Here is a 25,743-nt window from a genome sequence, read left to right on the forward strand (position 1 = left end):
CTGTGACGTCTGACTGTTTGCTTGCGTGGTTCATTAATGATAACTGTGATCGTCAAAGCTGTGCTCGGTTTCTGGCAAACTGCTTGGTGTCTTCCAGTCGGTTAGTTTCAACAATTTTATGTAAATCAAAGTATTCAGGTTTTCTTGTCAATATTGATTAGTCATTTGTAGTATGTTCTCATGTTATTACTTGGAGCGTAACAACTGAAATTTGCAGAAAGTAAGGAAGATTATTTCCGCAAATGATTCACCTTGAAATGGTCAAAAACTATTGAGTTACTTTGTGCTCAAGTACGAACTTTGACAGGATTTTATTCACCAGGATCTTTAACTATTGTACTATCCATTAGTTTTCACCGATAGGTGTTGCCATGATAAGAAATGCTACCACCATCACCTTATTCCTCAACTGTAGCGAAAGCACTTTATAACAAAAATTTAGTTCAAAGAAATTGGTTGAAGTTCATTATAGCTCCATGTAGAAATGGTGAAAGTATAATTGTTGCTTCAGAATGCGCCGCTTAAATTGCTCACGATTTTGGCTGGCGAAATTGAACACTAATATGAAGTCTAAATTGATAATGAAAGAAACTGCTGGGATCATCTTGCAAATGATCTCGGCAGAAAATCGATCTTTCGAACAGATCAACGAGGACTATCATCTTACTGAAGAGGAAATGTGTGGTTTGATATACATGGATTATTTCTGGAATCCGGAAAGGGAAGAAAGAGTTTGGATGCGCTACGATCGGCTTTTATATGGATGGATTTCCGTCCAGAAATTTTTCATTCGTCCGCTGGAAAGCTATGAAATTAACTTATTACACAAATGTCTGATTTCATATCATCCATTATTACGTCTAGATGCACTTGAATTATCGAACAAACTGATGAATAAGAAACTGGTAAACTCTTAAAAACTTATTAAATGTCATCTTCAAAATGGCTATTTCTTTAGAGATATTAGGTAGTGTTAAGTATTATTAGACAATATACTAGGACTAGGTATTACTACACTATCGTAAGTTAATTTTCCACGCATCTCGATTTTTTTTTTTGTTATGAGGATAGGTGAACAAAAGAATTTAGATGGTTTGACTACGATAGTTGGAATTTCTTCTGACAGATGCATCGGACTGTCAGTTCTTATAGTTGTGCTATTTATGGTATTATGATATGATATGATGTTGTAGGGATGTTATATATTAATTGATTTTCTTTCTGTCGATTTTTTGCCATTGTTATGTACAGTTCACCATAGAAATTCCATTATTCAGTTGCACTGGTCTCATCAATTCGGAACTGTCAAATCCTTCGTGCTGCAAAACTTGGGCATCACTGATGCTAATTTCTGCACTACACTCTTGCAGTTGGTGCGTATGTCGGATGCAAAAACACGTAAGCGTCTGGAAACAGCTTTACTTGAAGAGCTTGATAGTATCTGGAATGATCGAGATCGATCGTGTCAAATTACATTTATTTTGGAACTTCTTAAACAGTGCGGTTTCAATAGATGGTTGTCTGATACACAGTTGTTGGATTCGATTTTTAACAGTGACATTACAGAGATAAGGTCAGTGGATTATCTGCATTTTTGTCATTAATCTTGTTTTTTCTAAACTTATTTGCATTAACAGTCTGGAAATATGTGAACAAAATTAGTATTGCAAAGGTTATGAATTAATAATCTGAATTAAATCTATTCATAATTTTAAGGAATAGGCCATGTAAGTGATTAGTTGTAAAATTGTATTGCTTTTTTCCCTATTTGTTAAAGACGAGAAAAATTGTAAGGTATAAAATTGTAATGCTTTTTTTCCTCTTAACTATTTGTTAAGGACGAGAATTCAGATTATAGCATGTATAGAACTTTAACTGTTATAGAGGATAGTTCAGATTATAAAGTTGTTCAGTTTAGTTTAAATGTGCAATTCAGAGATTGAAATGGATTTAAGTGTATGTGGCAAAGAATTATAAAAAAAAAAATAAGGTAAAATTCACCACTCGTAAGGAATAAAACCATATAATCCAAATCACCCTATCAGTGTGTAATCACTTATATTTAGGTCTTTTAGATCTCCACTACCACTCATCCACTTAGTGTAGCATTCCGAGTTAGCATATTTTTCCTTTACTTTTGCTTTCGATGATAGATTTAAAGAAACTAAAATGAAACTGATATCAAATATGTTATTGATGTTTATGTATCAATAATTGTAGGATAAAACTACTGATGTGTTTATCGATTGCGGAATTTGATTCTCAGTTTTTTCTAACCAATAAATTTGTGGAGATGCTCAGTAATGATAGCATAGATGGTTTGAGTTGCCTTGTAAAAATAATGTTGCGATTTAAAAAGCCGAAGGAAATTCTAGATTTAATAAAGGAATCTAAACGCAAAGATTCAAACAGTAAGTTTATTTCTTGACTGATCCAACAGTAAATTAATCAACTGCTTATGTAAAATGAGCGTAAAAATATGCACGTAAAATATGCGTAATATGCAAATATACGTAAAATATTCACTTAGAAATACAGAGTGAATAATGAATGAAAAAAAAAGGCGTTCTTCCTTGGCAAATTACAAATTGGTTTCAGAATTCTTCACTGAGTTTGGTGCTATGTAATTAATATTTTTTAGGTGTAAAAATTGCGCTTACTTCACTGATAGAGAATTTCGCTACTCAATCCGTTCTTGATCCATCTTTCTGGATGAACGTTTGTATTAAATCCAACGTTGATTTGATTTCATCCAGTGGCAGTGAACATTGCGGGCAATGTGCATCACTTCCTGAACTTTACAGAAGGCTGTATCCTTCAGTTACTCCAACGCTGATGGTAAGCAATAAGCAGCGTAGAGCAGTCGATAAGTATTATCATACCTTAAGGGTTAGTTATTCTTTGCCTCCTTTTTATTACTTTTTGATTTTATTGAAATCATTTAATAGTTAATGCTGTGTTTCTAATAATGGGGCCGAACAAAATTCAAGTTTTAATTCAGTTTCTCAATTTTCCATTACTTCTCGTTACAAGAAATGGTTGCTTAATCTAATGGTAAGGTAGTTCAATTTGCAAACTTTGCTCTACATTTTAGTTTCCTGTGTTGTACATCTTCGGAAATGCGAGAATTTCGTGTACTGTAGTTGATTAGAGTCCTCCCTGAAGGGGTCAGTACAAAAAAATTAGAATTAGTATCATCAACTTAATCAGTTGCGGCTGCACTCCATATTTTTGTTTTTACAAAATATTTTTATGGAACTTTCTAGGTAAACTGCGAAATGCTGGCATCTTTATGCGAAACGATAGGAACGAAGAATATTATTACAGATGCATGCGAATCGGTATGGAATGTATTGATGCGAAGCCGTCATAAAGGTGTGGTCGGTGATTGTGCCATCTGTTTTAGCAGAATAATTGCTTGTTGTATGATGAACGGTTTACGTGATGTAGTATGCCAATATCTGGAAAAAGTAAAACTTTTGACTTGTTACCTTTACAAATGTTCCTTCATTTTTGGTAGTTTGGTAGCATCATTGAAAAGTGATATTTTCAACAATGATAGTTGAGAATAGTGTCTTATTTTTCGATGGTAATTAATTCAGAAATACAGAGTGATAATTTGCCATCTTTTGGTAAATCCTTTATTTAATTTCGTCTGATAATAATTCTTTAAACACCGTGAGAGAGTATTGGGTAGGATAATATTGAAGGATCCTTTAGTAGAAATTCCGAGGATATCCAAGAGAAATCTTTTGAGAAGAGAAAAGAAAGACTTGAAGCTGGCACTTTTATCAGCAAGTATATTGAGGGGAATAATTTGGTGTATATTTGCTGATCTTAGTGATTTAGTCCTGAATATTTCCGAAGCACAGCCATTTGATCTTAGCAGAGTTTTCTCAATAAATTTAATACCTAGTTTTCCTTAATTATTAGCTTAATCGGTACATTCAAAAAAAAAAAATTGCATGAGATGATACCACGAAGTTGCAGTAGGAAATTACAGAAAATTAAAATCAGAATATATAATTTTATGATATTATTCGAGGATCATGCTATTTTTCCATATTCTAGACGAGCAGGTTGTCCATGGATCTTGAATGTACAACACGTAATTTGGCATTTTGCTTGGTGTTTAAGATATTCCATGAAATATTGGGTACGAGTAACAGCGTTATTGACTTTTTGCTTGGAAATGTTCGCGCATGCACACCGTTGACAGCTGTACGATTAATGAAAATACTGAAGACTTTTTTATGTATGGCAAGTTTTGGTATGTCGAATTTTTTCGAACTCATCATTTGGATTCTTTTTTAAGTAAGCTTTGTTTTTATTATAGAATAAAAGACAGGCATGGATTAGGTTTAATTTCTTTCATTGAAATATGTTATGATTTTTTCCTGATAAACCGAAGTTTCATACTACAAGCTAGATAAGAACACATTATTTCATGACGATCTTCTGGTATTTATAGCAATTCAATCGCGGTCTAAAAGAATGGTATAGGAAGAAAAGGAGATGAAATGATAAGGTAGAGATAGGACGGGAATGTTTGGAACAGGAAAGAAGTACTATGATCTAACTCTGCAATCAGTACGCTGCAGTCTTTTACATAGACTTTTGTGTTTTCAGATGTGACTTATTGTGCTGTAAAAGTTTTTAAATTAGTATTGGATTTCTATCGAACAGGTAACAGTATGGTACGAAATGCAGCATGCCATTGCTATGGTTAAATTTTGTTTCATTTTCTTAACTATACGAATAAAGGGAAAAAGGCTGATCTCTATCAAACAGGATTAATGATAAAAATGCTAATTATGTTTACAGAGAAATAATAAACAAGATTAGCTTAAGATTGCAACTTTTGATCAAAATTTATGAGCTTTTTCAGCTGCATTGGTTCATAAACTCATAGATGACACAGAGTATGGGATTCCTCTGTTCATGTTTGTTTTACGATATGACTTATTGTGGGATGAATATTGCCAACAGCTGGAACGGACAACAATACACGATCCAGCTTTGATACTATTACTTTCTTTGCTTGAGAAATTACGCTTTGTGAGCGGATCATTTTATACCATAGCTCAATTAAAGTGATTTTTTGGGCTGTTAATTTCGAAGGAATGATATTTTATATTATAATTGTTTTTTAAATAAGTTCATTACTGAAAGGCAGGTGGCTGAGTCCATCAAACTATATCATGTTTAAAAAATTGAGGTGAAGATGCTGAGATTAAAATTATAATTGTCACTAAAAAATTATGTGGCGGGGAATGAAATAGTTTCAATTGCTAAGCTTTATTTTACATTTAGAGATAGTAGAAATTCTCCCTGTTTTCTCTGATAGGATAAGACATATCGGATAATACCATTGCCGGGTCTGAAAAAGTGAATCTGCTTCATCATATCATCTGTTTACTTACCTAGACCTGTCCAAGATTCATTAAAATCAGTGATTATAGTCAAGCTTTTCCGTCTGATTTCATCCCAAATATCATACTATGCAGAACAGGTTAAGTAAGTAATTAGTACTAAGATAATAAGTTGCAATGAGATTTTCATTGTAGGCATCTACAATCTATGGTGGTAAGCAAACTCGTTTCTTTACTCGTGGTGAGTCCTAATCTGCGAATCAATCGTTTACTAGTATCTTCTTTGTTGCATTTGATACCATGCAAAAGAAGACTAATAGCTCGATTGAAAACGATCATGGAACATAAACTGTCATTGAATACTAAGAATTCTCTGAGCTATGCTCTTTCAGAATTAGAGGCGTAAGTTTGAATTTTTTTTAATTTATATTGGTTTTTTCTAAGTCTAGCTGAGTGTCTTATCTATTGTTGGAATACATACTATGCCATCAAATATACTGTCACATTCTGTACAATCAAGTTTGGCGCTTTTAATTTTATGAAATTGATCATTAACTGATCGATACGCCGTTATTGATTGCTGTATCACTTTATTGTAAAATACCAGTCATTTTAGAATGGAATTCCTGGACTCGCCTTCCGATTCATTTCATACTTTCTCTTCACACTCCACTGTTTTGCTGCCCAGTTTGATTCAGCAAACTCACAAAATGTTCACTGATAGCCGTTTTGTTTCTTCTGAACATTTTGGAGTTTTACTTACGGAAATTGAAAAGCATGCTTATTCATCAAAAGAATTGTGGCGATTGCATGCGGCGCATGCTTTAGTGATGCTTTCACGTACTTTGTGCACTGCACTGATTCATTTTCGTTCCTATCGATACAGGTTGGTTTTTAATATATTATGAAATAAAACAGGCCATCTTGAAAAATGGTTAAGCAAGTCGCTGAGGGGTTGATAGCGGTTGGGGAACATCGGAACATTCCACTATATACGTCCGGAAGGCTTCAGACAAACTAAAAGAAGTTAGGAACAAATATTAGTTGACCATATCTAACACCGAAATAATTTTCCGTACCTTCAGCTACTGCGTTCATGTAATTAGGACTAGCAGTGATGTAGTGATTCTGACTTGGATTGTGCTTGCATTTAAAGATTGTGCCTTGTGTTTAATATTTCATCTTTCTAGGTTTATATCTTGTTGTCGTTCGCTTTTATTGGATGAAGTCGATTGTATTAAGCGCGTTACATTCAACGCTGTTAATGCATGTGGCGATGGAACTACGTTATCTTATTCGTGGAATCCAGCTCTAAAGTTCAAGGTGAAAACTTGTATATGGTTTGGATAATGTAAAATTTCATCATTAAGTTGTAGAGGGTTGATCAAATCATGTGATTGTTTTTAGGCCAACGTTTAGGAAATATATCTCACTATTTGTGATGTCACAATCGTCAGAAAATTAAAGCATTTAGCTTTTTAGTAGTAAAACATTGGGTTACTTTGACACTTGAATCGTATTATGAATACAAATTGAAGGATTCGTCAAGTTAGATTTAGTTTATTGGCAGCTGTGTTTTTTATTAAATGTTAGATCCTAAATATTATTAGTGACGTAGTGATTTCATCACAGAGCAAGCTGGAATTTTTTCATATACTGTATGTTGATGCACTTTGTAGAGAAAAATGGAAGCTGTCAGTAGTCTTAAAAGAAGTAAATATTATATTTTTCATTGGCTGCTTGTGGAAAGAGATTCTGACCATGCTGATATTAAATAACCTAAATCTGAAATAGGATTCAGATTTATGCGGCATCGTAAGATTTACTTTAATATCAAAGTATAGTTTGGAATGATGTTTGGAGGAAGCCGCCGCATTTATATTTTCAGGTTAAAAGAACAAAGGAAATTCGGAAGACGCGCACGACCTTTCAGAAAGGCAACGAACTGCAAAGATCTGTTGCTTCTGAACGGTCGAGCTAGTCGTGGCAAGATTTTCAGTGCTTTTAGTTTTTCCCTGATATGCTCGCAGGAGAATCTTCACCGTTAAATAAGTGATTCAATTGTATTTCCACTACTTAAGCTAAAAAAATATATGATTTAGTTTGCTTTGTATTCAGATGACATCACCCTGACACAAACAATATTCAGATGGCATCACCTTGTGACACGAACAAGTAATTATTAGGCATCACCCTGTGACACGAACAAGTAATAATTATTAGGGATCAATATGTGTCAGAGTATCCTGATACTGAAAAATAACTACTCCCCTGTCGAGAAAATTCTATGATAAGTTTGAAAACATTCTTGTGCTGAATTCATCCACCAAGTGCATAAAACCAATAGTGCATTAAATGATCCAGCAGGAAAGATTATTATAACAGTGAAGCCAAAGCTTATCTTCCTGAATAAATTTTCTCTCTACGATTAAATGTAGAAGTTCTGATAATTTTGTTTTGTACGATCCACTTCTTCTTTTTGTTGATTTCCTCATTGTCGAAGGACTATTTAGGAAAATGACAACAGACAGGATTGTAGAGTTGCTGATTCACGTGAACGAAATGGATTTGAAAGTCATATCAAAACTTCAATGTCTCCCGTCCATTTTTAGTTGTAATAAATTTTATTCATCGTTATAATGAATGGAATTTAATTTAATTTGTTTTAAAATTCTTTAGTCCATGCAAAATCAGTTTAATACCATTTTTTGTAAGAAAACAAAGGGAAGCATGGCACTATACTTGTCATAACGGCTTACGAAGTTTGCTGGATTAGTCATGTGCGTATGCTTGCTCTCGCTTTGTCCATAATTTCACGCTTGATTCGCGGATAATTCGGATAAAGTTCCAGCACACGATGGCATATTTCAATGCATTCGAAGAGCTTCCGACATTTCAGATAGTTGTAAGCAAGTTTGTAGCCTATATTCATTTCTACATTTTTCAGCCAAATATAGTAAGCAAGTCAAAAAGGGCACTATTTGCCTTTCACGACAACTTTGTTCATACTTTAAATATTCATTACTCATTTTTTATGGATCCCGATGGTATATCAAAAAATGATCATACCGACAGTTGGATTCCTGCATTTGCTTAGGCGCCAAGCTTCTTCATAATTTGCCGCTGCCTCATCCCATTTCTGTTCTCTTTCACATATATATCCCTTGTATTCAAATGCTTTAATAGAGCTCTGGAAAATTCACGTTCTTCACATTCTCATTGATCTCATTTTTCAACTTCGGAATTTAACTTCTTACACCTCAGCTTTCGCAATTAACATTTCGGATATTGGACATTTTCTTGAGCAAGTGCTAATCGGATAGCAATCGATTAGCAATGTTTACCACTGGTAATATGTAGATCATTTGTTTGAGTTTTGTGGATAATTTCTCACATTAAATATTTGGAAGTCTCACCGCATTGTGCTGTAAAACAGTTCGCAATATATCGGAAGCTTGGTCATTTTTGCTTTGATTAATGTAGACATCGACTAATAGCAACCAACCTGTAGGTAGATATTAAAAATTATTCGGATTTCAAAGTGAAAAGTTAATGTAATGTGATGACTGGTTAGGAGAAAAAAAGGATTAGAGAATTAGGCGACAGGGTATTTTAATTTTGCTAGTTGAATACCAAGTCCCGCAAAATTGATTCACTGGTTTCCGGTTTATGTGATTTCCAACAGTTCCTTGAATTGTTGCAAACTAATACAAAAAGCTTCCTAAGATCATATAACTCATGCTATAACATGCTATAACATATAGGATTTAAAATTAATTGGTTTGGCACTTTTCGTCAAATGATAACATTATTGATTGGTCAGGGTTTGATTCCAAATTTCGATCCAGAGAAAGCTGTTCGAACTATGGAAAGGAGATACATTTTTCTAAGTAATCAGCATCCTCCAATGTCCATGTATAGCCAAGTGCACGTTTTAATTGAGCTTTCGCTTTTGGTATTTGTTTTAAAATTAAATAAGCTCGGGCTGAACCAAGGAGTGCACCAACGCTTACCACTCCCTGAAAAACGAAAGTTAACTGTGTTCAAAGTTGTTACGAAATTCATGCCAGTGCATTTTGATATGGTAGCGCAAAGACGAACTGGATCTTCAGTTTTAGCCATGCTAAGAAAATTTGTCAATGCCTGCTGCACATTTCCACGATTACTGCTCATCAGCATGATGAAATTTTCCATTAGCCGATACTTGTAGTCCAGTCCAGGTTTGCACTGTAATTCCTGCAAAAGCCTTGGGAATAGTTTTATCCGAGCTTCTACATTCAATCGTAAAGGTGAAATTTATTAAGGAAGATAAGCTTTGGCTTCAGTTTCCTACTGGATCATTTTATGCACTACTGGTTTTATGCTCAAAAATTTCCAATTTAATCATTGCTTCCAACTGTTCACTACCGGTTAAACTAAAAGCTAACCAAGTGTATAGATGGATGGATAATCTTCCATTTAAACTATGGACATATTTCTATTCAAAGGAACCACTGCAACATCAATGCAACTCTTAACTTTAGTGAAATAATAGAAATGTATTGGAAGTATAAAACCAGATTTATGGGTTGAGGATCTTTCAAAACCTTCTTATAACTTTCTTTAATCAGTTTATAAGGAGTTGGTGGAGTTAAAATTAGCCTCTTTAAAAGGTTAAAGATAGATGAACTAGAAAGTCGTACTACTTAATCTTCACATGTTGACTTATGCTATTTGTGGTATGAGTTAATACTAATTGCCTAACATACGTTTAGGCTGATTTGAACCATGGATCTCACTGCATCATTGCATTTTAACGTTGCTTGATATAATCTCTTTTCAACTACATTGAGGTCTACTAAACAAATTACACTTACAACCTACTACAAATTCTTTCATTTTTAAAAATAAAATTTACTTTCTCTTTCAGCAAATACTAATCACGAAGCAATTATTTTTTTTCCACGTTACTTTACACAAACTTAAAATGTAAACTGATATTTACCACATAAACGTTACTGAATATCTTATTAACTTGTATAATCAGTCTTACCTTCAGAAATCTTTCCGCCGTCTTCGTACCCACTTCTCTATCATTCCCATTGTTTCTAGAATTAGTGTCATCATTTCTGTAGCAAAGAATAGAAAAATTGGTACGATTCTAACTTCATTTCGCGCTACCACACAGTATGACTTTTTCGGTAATATTTTAAAAGTCTAAACTTAAGTTTAACTCTAGGTATACCAAAATAATCCCAGTACAAATCTAACAGAACTTCCTAAAACGAACGTATTGCAGTCCCGATTGTAGTCAAGCGATCCACCTCCAATTATTTCGTTATCCGGATTTAAGCATATTTCAATCATATTATAAGTAGCTCGTTCGCCCCATTCCAGATCACGTCGTGCGCGATTGAATGCTTGAAGTGCTGCATTTGGATCTCCAGTATACCTAAGTTCACCAAAAAAAGATATTTTGTGATTGGCATTCTCAGAGATATTTAAAATTGAATTTTACTCTCCATCATTTAATTTTTAATAAAAGATCAGAAAATCGCTTATTTTTAAGGACCGTAGTGTCGTTACCATTCATGCAATCCTTTGCAGTAATTAAATCCAGCATCAAGTGTAGCACGAGGGTTCGCACTGAGAGCATTTCTCAGATATTTTTCTGCTTGTTCCACATTTCCTCTTCGCCAACTCAACTCAATACATCTTGCTAGCGCATGATATTGATCTATTTAATCAAAATTCTCCATATTGAAAAAAAGAAAAATACATTTCATCGTATGTTTCGAGCTTTATTCAAGTCTTTTATAATTCTTTTTTTTAATATTTGAATTGCTCGGGATTTATTTTAGTTTAGTCACTTATAAAATTCAAATACAACTTAGTTCTATGGAAGTCCAATTAGGAAGGGCATCAGATCATAATCTTTCAATACTCATTGCAATATACATCCTAAATGGACAAAACAGTATAAAAAACAAATTTTCAAACTACCAAACTTTGCTTACTTGGATTCCTATTGAGTAGTTGTGTAAAGTGAATAGTTGCTTTACCAGCTTCATTAGACTGGTACAACAGATCGGCCATCATCTGTAGTAAAAAAAAAAATCCAAATTCTGCAACTTTTCAGAAATAACGTACAAAAACATATGGAGTTAGGCAGAACTTAACGTACCAATGTAGCATCATCGTTACTTCGGTCAATATTCAGGATCAGTTGACATTGTGTATTGCAAGCATCCAGTTTGCCAAGGGAGAGATACAAATTTGCAAGTGCTGTCATTATCTATATTTCAAATTTTAAACGATGATGAGGAAAAAAGATGATGAATGATAAAAATGATAAATTCAAAACAAACATATGCTTTAAACTTGATCAAGGGAAAAATGGACAGAGAAATAAGACTGTAATTTGAATTTAAAGCAACCATGCCTTAAAATTGATTGATAAAGAAGTGATTTCAAATAACTGCGAAAAAGATTTTGACGCCATATTACTGATTTTAAGAATATTATTCCATTTCTTGTGCTTCATGAAACCCACATATCAGCTTATTGTGGTTCAACATTTAAGTTCAGTTGTTGCTAATTTTCGTTTGAAATTCTTGCCTTGATGTCTGTATCATTCAAAAAAACAGCTTCTTGGTAAAGATCAATTGCTTTATTAGCGTCCCTTCGATTCCAATGTAATTCTGCTAGCTGACAGCTTATCCTGAAAATATGGTATTAAGCTTTTGACAGGAACATATCTTGAAAGTATCAATGGGATCCAAGTTCTGCTCAGTACATAATTCTCACTATCTACCAAGTTCACATTTAAAAATATCCACTTTTCTATCCGATACTGACAACTGAATATCAAAAATCCAAATACTGAAAGAGAGAAAAATTGAAGATCAATAATGAAATATACTTTGCAGCAAGTTTTTTCTCATCGATAAGGTTTGCAACCTCGCCTGGTGGTTTTGCAATTATAGATAATTGAATTTCACGTGCACGTTCTAGAGCTATGGATGCTTCTTTCCAATTACCATTTTCGAAATGCAGTTTCGACAACAAGGACAAATAGGATACATGGTCACTCATTCGGGCTATGTCTAAAAGAAGCGATTACGGAACGTGATTATCCCATAGTGGAACTAATATTGTTGAACTAGTAATACCGTACTGTGTCAACGACTAGTTATGTTGTTTTTTTTTTTTGTTTTTTTCAGATTTATCGATCCCAAAAATTAATTCTAGTAAAGTAGAGTCTTTAAGTTTAATTGTGATGAAATCCTGTCATTGTTAATTATATACATAAATTTGAATCTACGTTTAATAAATAAAGCCTTCTTTTTTAGTTCCATTTTTTCATCTACTGCAAGGTATATTAAATTTACCGACAGGATTTTGATCTGCATCAAGTGCCTGACGTAATACTTTTTCGCATTTTTCATAATATTCTAGCTGAAACAACAGTTCCGCCAAGCGCATTCTCATTGATGGTTTACGTCCACTTTTCAGTGCTGCTTCATAATAATTGATTGCCTGAGGATTGAAACATTTTTTTTTTCTTGAAAGCAAGATTTATCCGTTAATGTACGTAATGAGTTATTAAACAGCAAAAAGTCTTTTTGAGTTTGCTTTACATAGACTGTTTATTAGATTTTTAAATGCAAATTTTCATTTAACATCGATATGAATGTCATGCAGAATACAGCAAAGATACAGTCTTTCGGCTTTTTTTCTGATCATCCTTAGGCAACTTCAAATTTCAAAAGTTCTTTTTACTTTTAATGTGCCATTGTAAAAGAAATGAAATTGAAATACCTTCGTATAAAAATGACACTGAACGTATGCTTGGCCTATTTTTTCAGCTAGGACATCATCCTTTGGATTACTTTTCAGCGCTGTTTCATACACTTCAATTGCTCGTGCAGGCTAAAATAGATTTCTTGGAACCTAAGTTTCTTTTTTTTCTCTTTTACCACACCTTTCAAATGAATAAAAAGCTTAAACAAATAAAATTAGAAAATTAGTAAACCTCCTGTATGCTCATGTAAGCATCGCCGAGCAATATATACGCCACTGGTGATGGACTGTTTTGTGCAAGCTCTCTGAAAATGCAATTTGATGCAAAATAATTCTTCGAATTACTGTACAATTATTTCCTAATACAAAAAATATGTGGAAGACATTCCAATGTTTGATGTCAACATTAATCAAAAACTAAATTAGTAAAAAACTTGTAGTAGCTCACTTGGTTATTAAGAATTGAAAAGCTTTCTCTAAACTAAAGTTACTCTTTAATTGATCATAGGAAGTGTCAAGTGATGACAGGATAATGTCAGTATCAATGCAACATTAAGATTTTTTCTTCATCTCAAGATATGTTTACAACATTTATTAAAAATTTTCTGAAATAGAAGTGCTGGAGAATATCTTGATTTTTATTTTCTTTAATTGAAAAAAAAGAAATAACATATACTTGAAGCAAACAGCAAATTTTCGTTTATCCTTTTTCTCGTTCAAATAAATTTCAGCCATTTTAATGCGAGCTGCTTGATAATTAGCCTGCGTAGGTGATACAGATGCAAGAACCTCTAACGCACCATTAACATCTTTGCGTTGTAATTTCAGATTTGCTTCCATTAGCACAAACTGTTGTTGTTCCGTTTTGCCAGCCCAACGGTTGTGCGCTTCTTTCATCACTGCATCAACTTCTGCCTTTAAATATAGGTAGATTCAATCTTTTGAATTAAAAAAAAAAAAAAACATATCCAGTCAAAAAAACATACAAGCTGTCCAAGTTGCTGATAGGAATCCATTAATTCCAAGTAGATGGCAATACGATCCGCATCAACAACCTCCAAATTCTCGCGTTTTTTCGACTCATCTTCAAAATGCAAATATTTTAACGCATTCGAATAACTCTTTTTCTTAAAGCATGGAATAATTCCGTTCTCACTAAATCTGAGCAATTCTTCCTCTTTAAAATTAAATCATAGAAAAGATTAAGAAAAATTGATTGAGGTTTCTTTCGGTACCGGTAAAATGTTTATAATTATAGTAAGACAATAAGTAAAAAATAAATTAGGCATTCATTAATAGTATTCACAGAATAAGACCAGGCTGTTAGGTTGGTTTAATAAAGGAGCTAAAAGGAAAGTTGAAGTCTTACTTGTAACCATAATCATAACTTCGTTATAATCTGGAAAATTGGAGAATAAGAAGAACATAAGTTTCAATTAGGATAGAACATAAATTTGCAAAAGAAAAATTAAAAACGTGCTAGCTTTAAACGAGGTCAGTTCGGTTGCTTTCTGCAATGTTTGTATCGATGCCGCGATCTGTTTCGAGTTCTTTTGGAGTTTTGCCCTGATAAGGTGGTACAGCGGATGTTCGCGAACTTTGAAATTGTTACTTAGGCCAATATCCAAACATTTACCGGCTTCTTCATAATTATTTTTGTGGAGGTGAATCTGAAGTGTTGAAAATCTGAAATTTTCGTAAAAAAGGTCCATCATAAATTTAGTCCCTGAATATTACTGTACCTGTGCCATAAGTAAGTAAGCCTCTGGAGGAGCACCATTTTTCTCGGTGCAACTTTCTAATAATCGTTCTGCTTCAGCAAAGTCCATTGAAAGATATTTTGCTTTGGCTAAGAGATACATAGCAGTCAATAATGCTGAAATTACACAGCATTAACATAAGTAATATTATGAATCTTAAATTTCGGCAATAAGCTTCTCAGAGTGAATGGACAAAATAAGTAGCCTAAAGTTTCTTACTTGTTAAGCATTAGATTTATCCCTCGTAACTGCGTAAGAGCACCTCTACTGTTTGATAAAGTTCGATATATTCATTTGAGGCTGAATCTTGTATTTTATGTGACAAACAAAATTAAATAACAAAGAGTACATACCTGGACAAAAATCCCGAACTAGTGTTAGGATTCTATCAATCTCTTTGAGAACAACATTAGTGGAGTTCGTTGGCTAAAATTTACAGTTTGTATGTATGAATGCCTAAATATCATATTTATGAATGCTTGACATTTTTATTCTAGCTTAACTTGGTCAACTATAGCCCACTAAGTTCCAAATACCCTTTCTAACATGTTAAATTGCAAAATTTTTACCGTGAGTGGTGCAAATTCGTAAAGCTGCAATGCCATATCAATCAATAAGTTCGGATCAAGTAATATCAAATATTCCACACCAAAAACAACGCTCTGAAGTATTTTTCAAAAATTTGCAAGCCTTGATTTTTCATTTATTCGAAGAGTGTAATATAAAGCAAGCTAGAATTAAAATAGCATTGATACGATTAAAGTAGCTTTGATAGTAACTGTAGATACGAAAACTCTCCAATTAATAATGAAACCTTTTCAGTTACTGAGACTGCTTACTAAAGAAAACATCGTAATTAAAAGAAGGATAAAGGTGATACAGTGAGTTGCTGATTCGAAAAAACTGCAGTTTAATAAGAAAAGGAAAAGTAAACCTGCAATGCTGATAGATGTAAATCCACTGCATTTCGTATTTTTTGCAGGAATTGTTCAAGCGGTTTATGCTGTTCTTTATCTAACACTGCCATTAGGTAGATGTAGAGCTAGAATTTTTAAAAACTTGAAATTCGGAATACAACTTAAATAATTAGTAATTTGCCAAATATACGAATAAATATGAATTAATCTTACACTAGTTTGACAGATATCCGGATGTGCTGCTTTTACGAATTCCATCTGAGTAACTGCATCATCTATGTGACCTTTTGCAATGAAGCATTGTGCTACACCTATAAGAAATCTTATTCTGATCCATAAGCATCTATTAAGTAATGAACAGTTCGAGAAAAATCCAAGAAAGTTTAACACCGACAAAAAAAATTGATATAGAGAAGCTAAGCAGGGAAGATATTAATTGTTACCAATTAATAATTGTTCATTTGGAGCGACATCATCTTTTAACGCTTCCAGCGTAACTGATTCAGCCGTCTTGAAATCTCCACCTTGTAGCAGTAATCGCACCTGTTCATACAAATATTCCTGGTTCTTCGTCATTGAAATTACTCTATCAATCAGCTTCCTGGAAGCAATTTTGGATTATCAAATACAATTTTTTAAGATCAGTGTTGAAATGGATAACATGAGAACTATGTAAAATTATCTTGAAGCTGGCAGAGGAACAAAGAAACTTTTCAAAATTAAAAATCTGGATGATTTGAAAACCCAAATGAATCTGAATGACTGGTACGTTTTTATAAGTTTGATAAACAGCAATGGGTACTTCCTGAAAACCTTATTAATTCTATTTTGAAATGTATAATACAATATATGAGAGTTAAGACCGAGAAAAATTTTCCATTAAATAAAAAGTGCTGAGAAAGCTCAATTCATTTGAAGAAATAAATAAATAAATAAAAATGGAAATGGTGAACTATACAGATAAAAGCAATAAGTGAAATTAATTAGTCGAACTGATCTATGCTAAACTAAATTATTCAAAATTCTTATCTCCAGTACTATCCGGTATTGCAACTCACATTTCCTTGTCGTAAATAAATGGTAGCGATTAATGAACAGCAGGAGGAACCTAGCAAATTTAGCCGCTGGATGATCAGACGCAGTGATTCGAATGATAAGTTGAGCAATTTTATGATGCAATTGATAATTTTTCGGCTCGTTTTTCTCAATTGCTTCAGCAAGATTTTGAAGGGCATTTTCAGTCTCCATTACACGACCTTTTATGATCAGTTCGTGAATCACCTCTAACCAACGAACATGCAAACAATCATTCTAAAATTTCAATGGTAAATTTACCACTTTCAATTTAGGCTACATCCTCGAATCTCGACAATATTTTTCCTTAACTAGAATTTATGTAAGTGTAAAGTTATTTTTAGAATAAGTGAAGTTTCAGAATATAGGAGAAACTTTTGAAAAGATATATATAGCTTTCAACGAAAAAATTGAAATTAGAAATTTGAACTAACCTAGTGATGCTGACTTTTGCATATTCAAAGATACCTGTAGAAGCAACGTCCGTTGTACTTGTTCAATGCAGTGTTCCCAGTCATGACCCATCAAATATGCTTTACAGTATTCAATGTATCCAGGAAGAAACGTTGGAACTTTCTTCATCAAAGTGTAAAGAACTTGACGCAACTCTGTCAAGTTTCTTTGTCTTTCCAACAAGCGTGCCATTCCGATATATGCGCTCGGGTATTCTGAAAGCTTAGAACTGTTTTTTAAAATATGAAATGATCAGATCTACAAATGCTGAGGCTTCTTCAATAAGAATATATTAAATTCTTTTTTGGTGTAAGAGATATAAGGAATTAAAATCGCTAACAATTGAAGACTCATTTTATCGTTGACCGTGCAATTCCTTAATAAAGATTCCTGATCGATTTTCTGCATTGTTCAAACACAAACATACGGGAAGTTTGTAGAGAAAATGTATATTTTATAAAAAAAATAAATGTCACAGAAATAAATAAACCTGCTGCAATGCCTTCTTTAAAAAGTTTTTGCGCAGTATTTATATCTTTGCCAAGATGTAATTCGATCCAAGCTTGAAGAACGATAAACTGAAAAACGTGCTGTTATTCAGCCTGAATTACGTTTGTAACTATGTGGAAGAAGCTTGACAAAGTGATGGTAAAGTAAGAAAAATTACTTGAATGTTGTTGGAATCAGGTGATTTCTCGATTATAGAACGAGCTTTATCATTGTTATCGAGTAACATGTAAGCAATTGCTGCATTATATCTAGTCTCCATATTCGCATTAATGTCTGCCTCATTGATAGTTCGATCCAGTTCAAATATTTCTTCTCGATCTATAATAATAATGGCTTCATAACTTGATTAAATTTGTTTCCTTATTCGGAGAACGAATTCCCGGTATCTTTTGGATACATCTCAATTTTAAGGCATCTCATTTTGCTCAAGTTATAAGAACATGTGCGTAAAAACCTGGATTTTTGAGTAAAGCGTGCGCTGTTCGAAGAATCACTGATGCTGCAAAGCCAACAATTGCATCCTGACGAAGTAAGTGAAGCAAGCGTATTACTTCCACATATTGACCTTAAACTAATAAATTCATTGGAGGACTTATAGAAACAATTGAAAAATAATTAAGGTTTTTCGAAGAAAAGTGTTATCATACACTTATTTTGGGATTAAATGAAAAAAGATAAAGATTTGAAAAATTAAGTGAAAATAGCGAACAACATAAATCTTCTGCTTGCAAAATAAGTAGAAGAAAAAAATAAAAACGAAAGTGATACCGTGCTTAATTAAAGCAATCGATCGAAATAGCATAAGTTGACGGGAATCGCTTGCTTTATGCAATTCCTCATCGCAGATTGTCAAAACTGTTCCGTAGTATCCTTCTTGAAGATGGTAAAGTATATTGCAATAGAGCAGCCAATCGAGTTCTGTTATTTCCTTATTAAGTGCTGCCATTCCAATTATCCAATCTATGCAGGTAAAAAAGACTTCCGAACAAGTTGTGTATTTCGTGATGGAATTGGCAGTTGCTCAGAAAAGTTCTGCTTGCTTTCGGGATAAAGCAAGAATAAAGTCCTAATAATATTTTTAAAACTTTGCACAGGCAGTTTCTTTTAGCCAAACTAATATTGATTAAAAATTGATTAAAGTTGTACTGACAATTTACTCAACCACTTTTCCTGATTGCGAATGTTTCAGTGCATTTACTACATTCCTATCAATAAAATGTGAATAAATGATACTGCCATTCACTGAAAGACCGGAAACAGGAAGATAGCAATGTTATTAACAAAGCTAACTTTTAGAGAATGGAAAGAGTTCCATAAAAGATGATCCTTGACATATACAAAAGTTAATGCCCAGGAATAGTGACAAAAGTGGTCTTTGGTTTTCACCGGTTCACAGAAATCTATAGAAGAGATATGAAGATCGTATTTGAAGTAAATATAATTCTTAATCAGGATACGGTGAAAAAATACGGTGCATACAAATGATAAGAGGAAACACCTTAATGGAACAATCCAATGTAGAAAACAAAAACTTTCTCCACTTAAACCAGTAGCGAATACATAAATCATAAAAAAACTGCACAAAATAAGTTTCGAAATTTGAAATCTAATTAAATCTTTTGTGTTAAAAGCCTCAAAAGGAAATCAGAAATAGCATGAAGCCAAAAATATTCTCTTGCAAAATTTGACATTATTCAGGATTTTTCCCGCTTGATAACTCGTTAATGGAGGATGCAATTCTAGAATGTCGTCGTATAACATCAGCGTTGTTCAGTTGCTTAGCAACAAGACATAAGTTTCAAACGACAACTCACTATGTTTTGACACATTTTTGATATATTACACTTTAATATATTCAAATATTTGAAATTAATAAGACATATTATTTAATTTTAACAATCGAATCTAATCCTGTTCGGATTGAGTCTATCTATTCAAACTGCTTTGAACAATAACAGAAATTTCCTGAAACTTCTCAAATAACTAAAAAGATCCCATTACTACGTACAAAATTCAGGTCTTCTATCACTCTTTCAAATCCTGAGAAAAACACTTTCACAAAAACAGTGACAGGTCATTGCACCACAAATCACTATAGTATGTCCATCATGAAAAAAACATTTTCAGTTGTAATGAAGAATACCTTTATGTGAAACAAATGATTCAAAAAAGTTATCACATTCGGAATCAGACCCAGGGATGAATACTTATCTTTTCTGATCATTTTGGTGAAATAAAAATCGTTCATAGTTATTGATTGAAAGAAGAATTTCAATATTGACCTGTTCCCCAAAATCAACAAAGTCGAAGATTTTTGGGTGACAAAAGATCTTCACTTCCTTCGAGATTTTCAGCACAACGTCAAAAATTGTGAACTCCTTGAATCCTAGAGATTTTCCCAAATTCACCCCGATGATAAAAATGCATTAGTCCGGATAAAAGTTGTAATTACGAAACAGGAACAATTTCAACTTGAATGAGCAAAAAAGCAATTTTAACCAGTTTAATCAGTAAGCAATGTTAAAAGTAATAAGACACATTTGTTCCAATGGGAGCAAAAAAAAGCAGAAAAACAGATATGTCATTGTATGTCTATCATTAAAAATTGGAAGAAAAAAAAATAAGCTATTTGAAACATTTACAGAGGAATGCAGATCAATGGGAATATCCCGCAATACATAGAAATACTGTACTTCACTAATGATGTTGCTTTAATGGTCCAAAAGTGAATTCCATGTAGAAGTAATGTTTGCTTGATTATTATTAACTCCTTGTTCTAGCAAAGCGTTCCATGGTGGTGTACTCCAAAGTTGATACTGCTTCTGCTCAACTGGTCGAGCAGTATCCGGGTTGGAGTCTGAAGCAAAGGATTTGTTAAAAACCTTAATTACAATTTGAAAATTCTCAAATCAAATAATTACAAAACTCCACAATTCTTCAGCGATACTAAGCTATTTCCTTCTTTGGCAAACTGTAGTCAGCACTGCAAAAAAGGGGAGAAATCCGTACTTCCGATTCTAGAAAAAAAACGGATAAATGTAAAAAAGAAACCAGACATTTACGAGCGAATTTTTTTTTTAAATGCTAGGTAAAAGGAATTAATGAAAAACGAATGCGTAACGTATTGCTTACCGAATGATGTAGCTGAGTTACCACAATAAAAATTACTTCTTACGTCCACAGAAGTCTGCGTTGAGAGGGAAGATGTCTGCAATCAGTAAAAAACATGGCGTTAGCTAATTGTATGGATCATTCTTTTGTTGACTGTTTAGTTTGTTATGATGGACATTAAAATTTCCAGATGCCCAGGATAAGTGAAGTTCAATTTCCGAAAATGTGCACCGATGCTTATCACATCCCACTCTATCATTTCTACTGCATGGACAATCAGCACACTTGATGACAGAAGACTGTGATAAGGCCTACGGAATTCAAAATTATTTGTAGAGAATGAAATTGATCAAACTTAATTCTAATTTAACTTACCCAGCAAACATCATTTTAATTTCTTTGCTTACCAAAGTGAAGTTCGGAGCTGTGACAGAAACATCTGAAGCAAAAGACAATTCTTGCATTCCTTTTTCAATATGCTGCAAATTAACATCAATATCTGCCTGCGACATCTGCTCCCGCCACGGTGAATCTCTCATGGCGAAGAGTGGAACAGTATGCGCATCATTCTTTGAAGCTAAAAGGCACCTGTATTGAAATTGCATTTGATACTGATAGCTGTATTGGCAAACTACTGCAGCTAGAGTAGCAACTGCCACTTTATCGTTTCAGTTGGTAAAATTAATTCCGCTGTATCCTACATGGCCTGTGTTTTTTATTAAGATTTTGATATAAAATTCGGTCATACATAAGGTGAACCATTAAGAATCATGTCATTGTGGTACCGGTCATTAGTGATCCAAGGAATGTGCCTGGATGACTCACTACTTGCTGTCGACGGAGACGTAGGACATAATGGTTGTGATTTTGTACAGGAAATCGATGGATGCCTTTTGTTGCATCCAGATCCGCTCTGAATTACGGTTCTGGATAATATATGTAGTCTTCTATGCACAATGCTGAACAGTTGCAAGAACTGCAATAATAAAAAGAATTGTTTTAATTACTCTATATTTTAATTACAGAGTTGCGTATACCGCCATTAAATGAAGTTAAAATCTAGTCTCAAAATCTTCTCATAGAAATGAATTAATTGCATGCAGAGAGACTTACTCCTGAGTAAATAGTGATGTGCAGAATAGAGAATTTTTATTTTTTGTGGTTTTTGTAGATTTTCCGGTGATAGAAAGTCTTCTTTAAAATTTCATCCAAAAAAAAGAAATATTCGTTTGTTCATGTGTTTGTTATGCACAAAGATTTATAAGGAAATTTTTAACTAATCAAAATGAATACTTTTTCATTTACTATGTTGTATCTTCTTGATGTGCAATTTGAAATATCTAAAATCGTTCGCAAAAAGAAAAACCAAGAATTTAAATAAGATAACATACTCGCTCGACCTCACAGACCTGCTGGAAACCAAAACCATACATTTCCGACCTTCCTTGCTTGGAGCTAATAAAATGTACAAACTTTTTTGTCGGTCGTACCAACTGAAGATTAGAAGAAAGCACGAATCCTCGTACAATCAACTGTAATTTTTCAAAACTTTTTAAAAATATTTTCGAATTACGTTGTGAACGTTTTTACTCAGTCTGATCGCCAACCAGGAAAGAGTAAGATCAGTAGCAAAAATGGGTATAAATTTAAGTAATTTACTGGTAAAAAGAGATGTATACATCAGATCACGCAAACATATAACAAAAAATGATAGATATACATAAACATACTTGGGTTTACGCGATCAACTCAGTGTAACTTTAATATGACATCGAAATTCGAAAATATTTTTGTCTGCAAGGAAGATGACAGGAAAAAGATGTTGTTAATTGTAACTGAAAAAATACACCTTAATGCCATCAATGGCGACCAATTTTGCTTCATGATCTTCCTCATCATAATACATATGTAGTAGAACAAAATCGTTGGTCAATTCACGCCAGTTATTCCCTTCAAGCTTGTAAATTTGCACAGTGACAGCAGTAATATGTCGGAATCTGAAATCTTCTAGTCCTATTTAATATTTGGTGGAAGATAACGAAAATTGAGAGCTGTTACACACAGGTTTTTCTCAAAAAGCTCCGAGAAACCACAAAGCTACTTGTTCGACCGACCCTGGCAGGGGTCGAACCTGCAATCTTCTGATTAGAAGTCAGACGCCTTATCCATTAGGCCACAGGGTCAACAGAAATACCACAAACATTGAACTTCATATATTTGAGAAAAATTTACCGATCTTTCAGTTGTATTGTGGTACTTTCACTGCACTTCAATTGTTCCATAATTCAATCCTGAAATGAAATGAGTGATAAAGAAAATATTTGCACACACTTATTCAAACAATAACTTTCGTTTGCGATAAAGGATGACCGTCCTACTAGAGTGTCACTCATGCAAGACAGTCAGCACGTACAAACCAGAACTAACTTCTGTTTTTTTCTGTTTACGTCACTTGACCCGATCCTATTTAATGGTGGATAGTAGATCAAGTCCTTATACAGGAATACCTGCATCCACGAGAAATCCTTGTTCAAGCCTATTTCTGAATAATTATCACTTCAATTTTAATCAGTCCGTCGTTTGTAAGATAACTTACGTGTGCAGTTCTTTGTTTTCTTTTAAACTGACGTCAACGTCAATGTCAACTAGGAATAATTTAATTTATCGTTAAACAGATAAACTAAATTATCCCTTGTTTTAAACCTAATAAGTGAACCGTCGGTAAGCTTTAAAATTTATGGAATAAAATGGAAGAAACTTCGATCTTCCCCATCGTTTATTTGTTGAAAAGAACAGTAAACGTAAGCGGAGCATATGAAGATGCGTTTGCACGTGAAGACGTGGAGAAAAGAATGAAAATGCACGCAAAAAGTGTAACAATCAAGAAAATAACGTATGCTATGCATACTTTCATCCATACTTTCCTACTTTTTAACTTAAGAAATGCTGCTCCCATCAATATCCTAACCAACTGTCCTTTTCTAATTTAATTTCATACCGTTCTGTCTTTCTTCTTACCTCGACTTAGTCACATATGTCTCCAGGTGGGAGAAGGAGGAGAAGTTTAGTCATAATTAAATGAAATTTCTTAACGATGGACTAATTAGTACGAAAGTTCGAGGACAATACACTGAAAGATCACAATGGAACGAAAATAAGTGTGCCCATTCGAATCAAACAGGACGCTATCAAACCATTTCTTCACACACCCACGCAATTCACACGTTTCTAGAAGTTTCCGGCAGCCACTCCCGGCGCGTTAATGTTGAGGCGTTGGAACATTCGAGAAATCAGTGGGGAATATGCAAATTTCAAGTGGAAAAGATGATTTGAGGGAGTGTTATGCGGAAGTGTCACGTGTAACTTCGGGAATGTCTCAAAGAGCAAGTTTTTTCAGGGAAGACCGGAAATTAAAAGCTTAATTTTCTATTCAATTGACCAATGGGAAAGTTGTATAGGTAGAGAGAGAGAGAGGGAGTGGGCATAAATGTGAGAACTTGAAAATTATATGTTAAGACCATTTTTCTTACATTTCATTTAATTCTTTAAGCGCTCTACTGATTGGTAGTAAAAAGAATAATTCGGTGAAATTCCACTAATTGCGCTTGCTTAGTGCGCAAACAAGCAAGCATTCTCTATTTGAAGCGGCATTGGCATCTATTACAATCATACAATAATGACCAATGGCGACTAGAGAGATATATATCATTGGTGTGAAGAAAAAAGATGAAAGCTGATAAATAACTAAATTTGTCGTATTCTTTGTCCAATTATAATCCCTAATGAGGTGTATGGTTAAGTTAGTAATCAAATTGGTTGTCCAGTCACTGGTCACTTCCTTCACGATTATATCAAATGGAATGCATCCATTCCTCTGATATCATTTTGATATCAAATTATTACTGATAATAATATTCCTCGTCCATATCATACTTCCTCGAAAAGTAAGAATAAACAAGTTGTGTTGTGGAGTAGTTTAAATTTAATTTAAAAAAATACTTAGCCATATGCGAATATTCTTCTTACATTGTTTCTTTGTTTTTTCCCCAGTATTGATGAAATTGCAATCAAATTTCATCCTTTTTCTTTTCTTCAATTTATTCTCTCTCCCTCTCTCTCATGTTTACTGTTTTTTTTCTTCTCATTTTGCTCTAAGAATTTACATTCATTTTCATGCATCAAAAGTAATTGCAGCAGTTATGGTATGATGATCAGTTACTTTGCTTAGCTTTTCGTTTAATTACTTGGCTTTACTTAACTTTACTTGGCTTTTAATTTATTACTTGACTCTATTTAGCTTTATTTAGCTCTTCATTTTATTACTTAGCTTGCCATATTATTATTTGGTTTTACTTCACTTAGCTTCTCATATAGCTTTGGAAAAACTATGTGATTTGTTCCATTGAAATTTGATTCCAAATGGATCTCTTAAAATATCCTCTGATGACAGATGAATCAATGACAGAAAGGATTTTTTGTCAAATAGTTCAACTTGTAAATGACTTGTAAAACTCTCCAATTTAGCTCGCATACTTACAGACATACTTCTTAAGTACGTCTCTCTATTTCCTAATATAAAGTTATGCGAGTCCTTTAATTTAATTAGATTGTTGCATACATTTATTGACAATTTGAATAGATTTAAATATCAGATTTTTCAGTTTGTTGAACAGCTAAGGCTAATGGTGTCTTATGTATGTGTGTGTGTGTGTGTGTGTGTGTGTGTGTGTGTGCGTGTGTGTGTGTGTGTGTGCATGTGTGTGT

General features: G+C 33.4%; 3 protein-coding genes and 1 non-coding gene across 5 annotated transcripts in view; 1 reads left to right on the forward strand and 3 right to left on the reverse strand.

Annotated features, from left to right (window-relative positions):
• Nucleotides 1–7,353, forward strand: part of LOAG_16899 — a gene marked incomplete at its 3' end in the record, with an annotated part of 8,915 nt that extends 1,562 nt beyond the window's left edge. Inside the window, exons 4-15 of one of the 2 annotated variants that reach the window (XM_020449551.1) lie at nucleotides 512–905; nucleotides 1,278–1,573; nucleotides 2,221–2,411; nucleotides 2,642–2,889; nucleotides 3,267–3,470; nucleotides 4,072–4,270; nucleotides 4,630–4,725; nucleotides 4,889–5,093; nucleotides 5,568–5,774; nucleotides 5,989–6,258; nucleotides 6,563–6,695; nucleotides 7,261–7,353. In XM_020449551.1, the coding sequence (XP_020306912.1) occupies nucleotides 512–905; nucleotides 1,278–1,573; nucleotides 2,221–2,411; nucleotides 2,642–2,889; nucleotides 3,267–3,470; nucleotides 4,072–4,270; nucleotides 4,630–4,725; nucleotides 4,889–5,093; nucleotides 5,568–5,774; nucleotides 5,989–6,258; nucleotides 6,563–6,695; nucleotides 7,261–7,353 (2,536 nt within the window). Of the gene's footprint in view, nucleotides 1–511; nucleotides 906–1,277; nucleotides 1,574–2,220; nucleotides 2,412–2,641; nucleotides 2,890–3,266; nucleotides 3,471–4,071; nucleotides 4,271–4,629; nucleotides 4,726–4,888; nucleotides 5,121–5,567; nucleotides 5,775–5,988; nucleotides 6,259–6,562; nucleotides 6,696–7,260 lie in introns of those variants that run through there. The other variant, XM_020449552.1, reaches the window with a different exon arrangement.
• A 697-nt stretch (nucleotides 7,354–8,050) lies between these two features.
• LOAG_16900 (tetratricopeptide repeat protein 21B) lies at nucleotides 8,051–18,830 on the reverse strand. The gene is made up of 30 exons (XM_020449553.1): nucleotides 18,637–18,830; nucleotides 18,323–18,433; nucleotides 18,026–18,186; nucleotides 17,849–17,936; nucleotides 17,374–17,573; nucleotides 16,940–17,142; nucleotides 16,275–16,432; nucleotides 16,045–16,142; nucleotides 15,849–15,956; nucleotides 15,484–15,576; nucleotides 15,268–15,340; nucleotides 14,897–15,030; nucleotides 14,635–14,824; nucleotides 14,141–14,238; nucleotides 13,831–14,069; nucleotides 13,387–13,459; nucleotides 13,173–13,283; nucleotides 12,743–12,890; nucleotides 12,274–12,457; nucleotides 11,970–12,072; nucleotides 11,536–11,646; nucleotides 11,369–11,450; nucleotides 10,938–11,088; nucleotides 10,642–10,803; nucleotides 10,405–10,459; nucleotides 9,474–9,608; nucleotides 9,253–9,391; nucleotides 8,789–8,877; nucleotides 8,442–8,562; nucleotides 8,051–8,294 (listed from the first exon to the last, which is right to left on the reverse strand). Exons 1-30 carry the CDS (start codon nucleotides 18,812–18,814, stop codon nucleotides 8,149–8,151), a joined length of 3,942 nt encoding a protein of 1,313 aa, XP_020306914.1. The 5' UTR covers nucleotides 18,815–18,830; the 3' UTR covers nucleotides 8,051–8,148.
• Nucleotides 18,831–20,579: 1,749 nt separating this feature from the next.
• LOAG_04048 (hypothetical protein) lies at nucleotides 20,580–21,491 on the reverse strand (the record flags this gene model as incomplete). Its single annotated transcript, XM_003139585.2, has 3 exons — nucleotides 20,580–20,725; nucleotides 21,001–21,076; nucleotides 21,387–21,491. 3 exons carry the CDS (start codon nucleotides 21,489–21,491, stop codon nucleotides 20,580–20,582), a joined length of 327 nt encoding a protein of 108 aa, XP_003139633.2.
• Nucleotides 21,492–23,089: 1,598 nt separating this feature from the next.
• LOAG_20022 lies at nucleotides 23,090–23,162 on the reverse strand. Its single transcript has one exon. It is a non-coding gene; the product is annotated as a tRNA-Arg (tRNA).
• Between the last annotated feature and the right edge of the window lie 2,581 nt (nucleotides 23,163–25,743).

The sequence above is a fragment of the Loa loa genome (assembly GCF_000183805.2).
Source record: "Loa loa unplaced genomic scaffold supercont3.26, whole genome shotgun sequence".
In the NCBI taxonomy this organism is placed as follows: domain Eukaryota; kingdom Metazoa; phylum Nematoda; class Chromadorea; order Rhabditida; family Onchocercidae; genus Loa; species Loa loa.

Excerpts from the sequence above, each read along its gene's own strand:
- LOAG_16900 (XM_020449553.1), bottom strand. The coding sequence starts at position 18,814 with ATGGCAGCACTTAATAAGGAAATAACAGAACTCGATTGGCTGCTCTAT. Across the intron at positions 18,434-18,636 it reads GATTGCTTTAATTAAGCACG|GTCAATATGTGGAAGTAATA; the intron begins GTATCACTTTCG and ends TATTAGTTTAAG. Across the intron at positions 18,187-18,322 it reads CGCTTTACTCAAAAATCCAG|ATCGAGAAGAAATATTTGAA; the intron begins GTTTTTACGCAC and ends TTATTATTATAG.